Source organism: Centruroides sculpturatus, unplaced genomic scaffold (assembly GCF_000671375.1).
Source record: "Centruroides sculpturatus isolate CEXI.00-Female unplaced genomic scaffold, Cexi_2.0 scaffold926, whole genome shotgun sequence".
Classification (NCBI taxonomy): Eukaryota; Metazoa; Arthropoda; class Arachnida; order Scorpiones; family Buthidae; genus Centruroides; species Centruroides sculpturatus.
In genome coordinates, this window is record NW_019385546.1 from 329,370 (window position 1) to 339,768 (window position 10,399).

Consider the following 10,399-nt stretch of genomic DNA (forward strand, 5'->3'; position numbering starts at 1 on the left):
TATCTCCACAGAATGTGGGTGTGTGGTCACTCTTAGCTTCATTTCTCCCCATAGACCTTACTGGCATGGGTGTCCCTACCAGGAGCTTGTGCTCCAGCCTGCATTGCCCTATGGTTCAGTAAAATTACTGGGCTCTCCCACCACGACCAGGTGGTGACCACGGGAGAGTTATTATTATTATTATTATTATTATTATTATCTTTACATTATAGTTTATTTGATTTTTGTCACAAATATTAAAAAGTTAAATAAAGCAAAATTTGTAAGCACATTTTTTTTTTTGTTATTTTTTAATTACTCAAATTCAGTTTTGATCCACCTTCGAAAAAAAAAAAAAAAAAAGATTTGCCATCCCCTATCTAAGCCTTCTATTTCAGACAGTTCCAAATAAATCAGCTGATATTCAGATGAGTATTTGGTATTTGGTAGTCAGAAAGACAAAAATATTTGGTATTCAGCAACTGCAATATCCAAGTGATCATTTGGTACTAGGTAATTTTCTAAAACTCCTATTCAGTTCATTGCTATACTGTGACATACAGTATATTTATTTATATTAAAATGTGATGCATATTAACTTTACAAATTTATCACATTTTTTAAAATAATTTATAATTTCTTTTTGTTTTTGGCTGAAAAATTTAGAAGAAAAAACTGGCTTGGATTAAGTAGAGTTTAGATTAGCAAGAATGTTCTATTTAGAAAGATGTACATGTTTGTTTCTCTTCTATTAAAGTAGGTTTTTGAGTATTCATATCATATTTAATAAATAAAACTGAATGTAAGGAACATAGTATAGGATGTACTGTACAAGAGTGAATATCTAGCTAAATCAGTGTTTTTTAACCAGAATGCTGTGGCATACAAAATAGTGCTGAGCAGCATCATATCACTTTTTATATGTGTTATTAAAAGTACAAAAGACACAACTATATTGATAAAGAAGTACAAGTGAAACAAAAAAAAAAACTATCAAGTTGGGGGGTGCCACTGCTAAAAAAAAAGGTCAAACATTAATATAAACAAACATATATAATTTTTTCCTAAGAATTTTGTAACCTTTTAAAACTTCCAGATTTAACAAATTTCTATGCAACAACAAGCAATTATTTTATTGTGACATTGTCATGATGCTGGGCTGCAATTTTTAATCATATTTTTTAATTTATTTAATTTAAAGTATATGCTCTCTACCTTCAAATTAGTATGGCTTGCCCCTGTACACCATACTTTTCCTTTTCCTTTAAAATTTGTGCCAATCATCTATCTAATGCCTTTCAGAGAAATTTCTGAATTGAAATAGCATGACTTCTGGTTTGTATTGAAAGTTTATATATTGATAGTTAATCAGGGCCTCCTTCCCCTAAGGTTTCCATAGCTGGTCTCAGATTTCATCTATCTAACTCCATTCTCAAGATTAAAGAAAGACAGATGGACAGACAGATGATAGTGGGAATTTATAGGTCTCAATTTTTTCAAATTGCAGCCCAATAATAGTGAACTTTCACTGTTTTAAATTAAACATGAAAATTTAAACTGTACATTAATTAGTTGTCCATTTATTTATTTTTTTTATTTGTACAATAATCTCCATTGAGTGTTCTCAATCACTTTCCTAAGTAGCAACCTGTACTAAAAACTAACACATTTATTGAATATGAAATTTAAACTTTCAGCCTGAAAAATAAGAAACAATACTTCAACAAATTCTGATTACAAAAATATTAGACCTTGTATTAAAACCAGACAATTACCAAATCATTTGGCTTTAAGTTGTTTATATATATATACAGTAGAACCTCGATTATCCAGACCTCTATTATCCAGATTTTCGATTAACCGGATTGTTCAAAATAAACAAAAATTTTACGAATTTGCTGATTTGCACTTGGCGAATTACAACACTGTTTATGTACATGATGGAATGCATAACTTTTTTTGTTTCAACAACGTCCCACCTAGCACAGTGGTCGTAAACTCTTAAATATATTTTATGTCGTAATAAAAATATAACTAGACATACATATTTATACTTTATATTCAAATACCCATAATTTATATTCAAATTTCATCATTTCTATGACCAAGGGCAGCGTAAGGCATGGATGACGTGGGCCATCGCCTATGCCTCGTGGTCCGAAGGGCCTCGCGCCTCGAAAATTTATGCATTACTTAAAAGCCGCGAACGCGACGAAAAAATTTTACTCGTCATAAAACGATAAATAGTTTGTCAAATTTTTATTCGTAAAAATGCAGTTTCAACTGCTTTTTATTTTATAAAATCCATCTTCTTGCATCACCAGAAGGTCTTTTAAACACTAGGTAGTCTGTTAGCGCTGGTCACTAGTAGTCCAAATTCAATACAAACATTTGTTTTTTGAAAATTTGATCACGATTTAAATGCAGTATTTATTTTTAATATTACCGATATGTCATTGAAAAGAAAACGTGTTGTATTATCATTAAAAGATAAATTAATATATTTGTTTCGATTATCCTAATTTTTCCTTATCCGGGCTACCTTCATCCCCAATTAGTCCGGATAATCGAGGTTCTACTGTATATATATTAAAATGCATTTATTATTATACAGTAGAGTCCCGAAAACTCGTCACTTGATAACCCGGCAGTCCGGATAACTCAGCCACACCCTGGCAGGGCAAAAAAACCCCTAGTTAATTTTCATTACAAACAGCTTTATGCCTCATAAAGTATTTTTCTGAGGTCTGTCTTATCAGGTAAATTACTGTACACTGTGTATTCATTAATTTTCATTTTTATATAGTAAAGACTCTATGCCTTCATAAAGTATATACTTTTCCTTCGTTTAAAGGTATTTGGGCATTTTATTCTCTGTTGTATTCTCAAGCAAACAATACATACAAGTACAGTACATTTTCTTTGTTTAAGGGTATTTGGGCAGTTTAATCTCTGTTGTATTCTCAAGCAAACAATACATACAAGTACAGTACAGTATTTTCTGAGGAAACACTCATACTTATTATTTTTTTTAACCCCATTCCCAATAACCTGGCATTTTCACAATTTCAGCCACCCTTCGGTCCACATTAGGCTGAGTTTTCGGGACTCTACTGTACTAAAATAAGGCATAATATACAGTCGACCCCCTATAAGATCATAAATACGATCCATTCTTTAGGAATCCGATTTCTTACAAGTCCTTCCAATCACAGCCCGACACATGTCAAGTTTACGGACTACAGCTGATTGAAAGGTTTTCTTCCATAAAATTAATCGATTCTAGACTAATCCGACTCAACATTTCCAAAATACGTATATATTTTTTGGAAATAATCCGTATAAACTACACTATAAACAAAAAATTGTAGGATTACTTACCGAGTGTGCACCATTCGACATCGCCATTGCTAAAGCTTGTTTTNAATCGCGTAAGTCAGGGTAGCGTAAGTCGAGGTATTACTGTAATAAACTTTTATAAAATAATAAAAATAATAAATGGATCATTGATACTTTTGACTTGTAATGGGTTGTCCATAAATTATGTCTGCATTTTTGTTGTCCCAGCTTGTGCAAGTTTCCATAGTTCCCTCCCCTCTTCAGATGTTCAGCAAAACTCAATCTCCTTAAAACCTCTATTACTTTATGAATGATAGCTATCATAAGTAGAAATGAAACATACAAGAAATTTTGAAATATATGTAATAAATCCATAAATTGTATAAAATTTAATGAAATAAACAGACATCTACTGAAACTCGACCACTCCCCTCCCCTTGTCTGACTTTGTCCAATTTGTTGTAACCCCCTCCCCCCTTTCAATGTGGATGTCATTTATGGACAGTTCCTAAAAGATCACATCTCACTATAAGTTGGCCAAGTCTGTTCTAAAAAAGTAACTTAAAAATATATAAATTTAGATTATATTAAAACATTTGTGAATATACTTTCTGATGGCATGTGTCCTTTTATTTCTACTCTGAATCCATACATGCATTTAAATAACTAAGATTACTAACTTGCTAGATAAGAATGTTAATTATGTGAATGGACTGACTTGGTTGAATTTGATTTACTGTATATTCAAATTAATTATAATATTATTGTATTACGTAAGAAAGAAACATAGTTTGATACATAAAATAATGAATAAAGTTATATTTATTGCAGTTATTAAATAGCTGCATTAGTTTGTAATAAAAGCTTAATTGTTAATAATACAATACTTACTTTTTCTGAAGTAGAAAATTATAATAAATATGATACTTTTTATATTACATTTGTAAATTTAACTTTATAAAACACTTGAGTCTCAAGATGTTTTCTTCCAGGATTTGAGAAAAGAAAAATCTTGATATTTCTTACGAATTCTCTGATCGGATAATAAGAGACAAACTTTGAAGGTGACGTTACAATGCAATATTAAAACGAAAAATAATTAACAATTATTTATTTATAACAACTATAATAACAACTATAAACAATTATAACAACTATAAACAATTATAATTATTTATAATTATAATAATATTATTATTAATAAATTTTACCTGCTGCATTTTTTCTGTAAAAAGTAAACAACATTAATAGGGAACTGCAACTAGTAATAATAAGATTCAAACAAAAGCATCTTAGATGTAAAAAAATTACATCAAGTAAAACTGTATGACAATTCACATGACAGTCAAAATTTTTCTTAGGAGTTTTTCATTGATAAAGATAAGGTTGGTGCTTGGAGGCAAAATGTAGAAAACAATACAATAAAATCTTATGGATACTGCTTCCAAGTATTAAGCTTATCTTTACCAAAGAAAAACAGCCAAGAAAAATTTTGACCATTGTCTTAAATTGTCATACATTTTTCTTGGTGTAATTTTTTTACATCTTAGGTTATTTGTTTGGATATCAATTGTTTTTGTTTAATAATTGTATTATTGCATCAACACATAAGAAAATGATGTACTGGTACAATTTGGTTGGTGCTTGACAACCGAACATGCTGCTGACCAAATGTGCTGCCAACCAAATGCTTTCAATATACATTTTGGTTGGCACTGACTGAATGTGTCAATGATCAATGCATCACAAATTGAATGCACTACCAACCAATGCTTTTGATATGCTGTTTAGAAAAATTGTAGTAAGTTTTTATTCACATAAATTTGAGCTTTTGTAATTCTGGTAACATTTTTAAATGTTACTCAGAATGTTTCCATGTAATTTTATCTTTATAAGCATAAAATTAAGCTGTAAAATTGAATTAGCTCTAGCCGTGAACTTTGACCTATCGACCCCAAGTTTCATGAGCACTTCACTGATGAGAAAGGCTTAATTTTAAATTTGAACTTTCTAGGGCCAGTAGTTTTTTCTCTATGAGTGTCTACAGTGCCAGATGAAGAAAATGAAAGAGAAGAAGAAAATACAGCTTTTTTTGGCAATTTTTGCACTTTCCAATTGCTTATATTTTGGCAACTGCATTAAAGAAAATCTTGAAATTTTGCACACTACCTAATAAAACAATTTTCTTTCAAATGAGTTATTTGAAATTATTTTAGATGTTTGAGGGACAGAGAAATCGTCCCCTGAAAATTGGCAGTGTCTTCTCTGATTCTTGTATATAGTCAATCGATAACTTTTACTTGTCAGGGAGTGCCTTGACTCCCGAAAAGTGAAGTAGCAAATTGCTTTAATTTCTCCCAAACCTTGTTTGCACAATTGGACATATTTGTCCAATTGTGCAAACAAGGTTTGGGAGAAATTAAAGCAGTCCCAGAGAAATTTGCAATAAAAAAAATTATAATTCTATGTCACGACTTGATGCATTTATCGACACTTGGGAAATAATTTCATCATCCACTTTTAATTCATACAGATACGCGTTTCGGGCTCTCGCCCCTCTTCAGTCTGTTACATCGATAGGTTGTGACTTGTGTGTACAGTATCAGTCAGGCACCTTCTGTACTTCCCACTCCCCTCCCGGCTTGACGGCCTCCCCCACATGCCTCATAACTTGTAACGTCTCATTTCCCCAAGTGCTGCANAATTATATGAACAGACGATACTAAACTCAATTTATCCGCCTAAACGTCCGTAGCGTGGCGCTACGGACGGCGGGAAAGTAGTTCGGCTGCCCGATGACGTTTTACGTATTATAGGAGTTATTTTTACCATTGTTTATGGATACTGCCACAATTTTTATAGGAATCATAACTATAGGAAACGGTTTTATAGGGGGATCTACTGTATTCATCTTTTCCTACTTGGAAAATTGCAATTACCATAATCAAACATTACGGTTTGGTTATGGTAATTGCAATTTGTTTGCTAAAGATAAATAAAATAGAATGCAAAACCTGGCCATAATATTTGCATTGGATTATGTTTGTATTGGCAGACAAGCTTTCCTTAGTACTCAAAAAGGATAAATACATCCTTGATATCAAAAATTATACAACTAATAAAAGAAACTTTCGGTGTTATGTACTTCAATAATTTCACATACAACAACTAGACAAGTATTTTCAACACTATATTAATGTCATCTTCTGGCAAAGAAGAACATGTCTTGAGTCTGTGTCCTTATGCATTACCAGCTGATTTCAAAAATCAGGATTTAACCTTCCAATTAAACCACAGTTACCCTTATGCAGAATTCCATGTAATGATAGGGATAAATTAACTATGTTAGAATATTAGATATATACATAATGCCCTTACAACAACCACTAAAACAATGATGAAAAAGTGATATATATCAGGGCCACAAGTAGAAAATTACAAAGCCAAATATTACAACAGCAAAATGACATTTGTAAAAATAAAAATTTCCACAGAAGTATCTCAATCAATCACAGAAGGGTTGCAATCATTACTTTACACCCCTAAGGAATGAATTGTCCATACTCATACAATGTGAGGACTGCAACTGTTTATTCATCTGGAAAACATACTTATAAATTTTTAAAAATATATTGGCATCTTCTTCAACCAAAGATGACATTATTATTATTAACATACTCAATGTAATTTATAATGTTTGCATTTAGATTGTGGATGTTTATTTTTGCTGGGTTACTCGGCAAGTCTAGTTAAAATTGACAACATTAACATAATGTCAAAAGTGCATGCCTAGCTGTCATTTACAAAATTATTAAAGTATATAATACCAAAAGATAGTGTTTCTTTTATTAGTTACAAACTTTCCTGAAATGCACATCATACCATAGGTATACAATTTCCGAAGCCTTGGCACAGCTTGGACATCGTTTCACAAAGCCCATAATAGGACCTTCTGAACTTGTAGGCACAAATTCATTTAATTTTATGAGCATAGATTTAATGAGCGCTTGCTTTCTCTGCTTTGGGGGGAATTTCTACCTTTGGAAGGGAAAACTATCCCCCAATTGCCCTAGATAAACCAGTGTATTCACTATCAAACCATTTCACAAATGCAGCAAAAGTACTTATTCACTACACATTAATCACAGACATCTTACTGAATCTCATTTTAATAGATTCTATATTAAAAATAATATAGAATTCATTAAAATATCAATAAAGACTTTCCATCCTCATTGATGTATAGTATATTAATTCTTCTCGACGAAAATAAACATTTTTAATATATTTATATATTTGTTTTTTATTTGATCCTAACCTTTATAAATACGTATTCAAAAATCAAACACCTGTTGCCTTACTCTTCCACATAACTCCACTTAAAATTCATGAATTTTAAAAGTGAAGATCGATCGCACATTTATCCATAAAACACAGAATTCAATTAAAGGAGCGCCATATCACTTACTATATAAATATATATTTATAGATTTTAATAAAATAAAAATAAAATTTTTGTATCTTTTTAAAAAATTTAAAATACGTCATGTTTTGCAATTCTACTATTTTTGTTTTAATAAATAAAATTTGGCGATTTAAATTGGATTTTTTAGACTAATTTATGCGTCATTTGTGGCATTTCAAATACATTTTAAATGTAAACAATGAGAAAATTTATAAATAAAATTAAAATTTAATTTAATTTACAATTTTATGTTATGTTTTTAATCAAAAATAACATTTGGTATCGAATTTTTTATACATATTTTTTTAAGATTACAAAAAGTCGTCTGACGTTAAAGTCCAATGACCTTTTATATTATCAAAAAATGGTTTAAAGATAAAACGTGACTCACCCGTTCTGAATCCACTCCTCATATGGGTTTAAAATGATTTTTTACGATTTATTTATCTTCACCTTTATTGTAACAAATTGTCAAATTGAATGAAGGCTTTCTAATCAATCCACAACATGGCGACCTTTCTTCCCCACTAAATAGTTCTGTTTTTGTCTACTAGATGGCACCACGCGCAAATAACATGTCATTTTTATAAAATACTAGCTGTTACCCGCGACTTCGTCCGCGGAGGTTTTGCAAGCAAACCCCATTCACATTCAATATTTCAATAACCATAGTAATTGTTATGTAATACCTACCGCTGAAGAGAATTGCCGAGAATCAAACGAACTATTTTCAATTTGATCAATTTTCTGCAACGTTTACAATCGTTCTATAATCGAACCAATATGCAATAACAAATTCGAATTTAAAACGGTTCGAACATTTATAGGGGGATCTACTGTATTCATCTTTTCCTACTTGGAAAATTGCAATTACCATAATCAAACATTACGGTTTGGTTATGGTAATTGCAATTTGTTTGCTAAAGATAAATAAAATAGAATGCAAAACCTGGCCATAATATTTGCATTGGATTATGTTTGTATTGGCAGACAAGCTTTCCTTAGTACTCAAAAAGGATAAATACATCCTTGATATCAAAAATTATACAACTAATAAAAGAAACTTTCGGTGTTATGTACTTCAATAATTTCACATACAACAACTAGACAAGTATTTTCAACACTATATTAATGTCATCTTCTGGCAAAGAAGAACATGTCTTGAGTCTGTGTCCTTATGCATTACCAGCTGATTTCAAAAATCAGGATTTAACCTTCCAATTAAACCACAGTTACCCTTATGCAGAATTCCATGTAATGATAGGGATAAATTAACTATGTTAGAATATTAGATATATACATAATGCCCTTACAACAACCACTAAAACAATGATGAAAAAGTGATATATATCAGGGCCACAAGTAGAAAATTACAAAGCCAAATATTACAACAGCAAAATGACATTTGTAAAAATAAAAATTTCCACAGAAGTATCTCAATCAATCACAGAAGGGTTGCAATCATTACTTTACACCCCTAAGGAATGAATTGTCCATACTCATACAATGTGAGGACTGCAACTGTTTATTCATCTGGAAAACATACTTATAAATTTTTAAAAATATATTGGCATCTTCTTCAACCAAAGATGACATTATTATTATTAACATACTCAATGTAATTTATAATGTTTGCATTTAGATTGTGGATGTTTATTTTTGCTGGGTTACTCGGCAAGTCTAGTTAAAATTGACAACATTAACATAATGTCAAAAGTGCATGCCTAGCTGTCATTTACAAAATTATTAAAGTATATAATACCAAAAGATAGTGTTTCTTTTATTAGTTACAAACTTTCCTCAAATGCACATCATACCATAGGTATACAATTTCCGAAGCCTTGGCACAGCTTGGACATCGTTTCACAAAGCCCATAATAGGACCTTCTGAACTTGTAGGCACAAATTCATTTAATTTTATGAGCATAGATTTAATGAGTGCTTGCTTTCTCTGCTTTGGGGGGAATTTCTACCTTTGGAAGGGAAAACTATCCCCCAATTGCCCTAGATAAACCAGTGTATTCACTATCAAACCATTTCACAAATGCAGCAAAAGTACTTATTCACTACACATTAATCACAGACATCTTAAGCAATAACCACGAAAAAAAAAAATGGAATGGCATCTCAGCTATAATTATAGACATTAACTGGAAAAATTAGTCAAAATGTGGGGATCATGTGTTTTAAAAATGAAACTGAAATATTGTTTACTTTGTTTCTAATCAGATCATTCCCTTATTACATCATTGCCTACTTAAACTGTTATATGCTTGCAGTAAGGATAAGTTAGTTTCACTTTCAAATCACAGTTTCATTTTATGCGAAAAAAGATATCTAAACAGAACTTCAAAAACAATCAAAAAAGAAAATCCATTTTTATTTCAAAACTTTTTTTGACACTACTTAAAATGGGTAAAATTTCTTGTCAGTTTGAATTAGAACAAAGTACAGTAGATCCCCCTATAAGACGGTAGATACGTTCCGTTCTTTATGAATCAATTTTGTAGGAATCATAGTTTACGGACTACGGCTGTTTGAAAGGTTTTCTTTCATAAAATTAATCGATTCTAGACTAATTCGACTCAACATTTCCAAAATACGTATATTTTTTTG

General features: G+C 30.9%; 1 protein-coding gene across 3 annotated transcripts in view; it reads right to left on the bottom strand.

Annotated features, from left to right (window-relative positions):
* The window catches only part of LOC111639987 (dystrobrevin beta-like), a 71,067-nt gene extending 62,719 nt beyond the window's left edge, over nucleotides 1-8,348 (bottom strand). The window contains exon 1 of one of the 3 annotated variants that reach the window (XM_023385979.1): nucleotides 8,175-8,348. In XM_023385979.1, coding sequence (XP_023241747.1) covers nucleotides 8,175-8,196 — 22 coding nt within the window. In that variant the 5' untranslated portion in view covers nucleotides 8,197-8,348. Of the gene's footprint in view, nucleotides 1-7,636; nucleotides 7,776-8,174 lie in introns of those variants that run through there. The other 2 variants (XM_023385980.1, XM_023385982.1) reach the window with 2 other exon arrangements.
* Nucleotides 8,349-10,399: the final 2,051 nt, after the last annotated feature.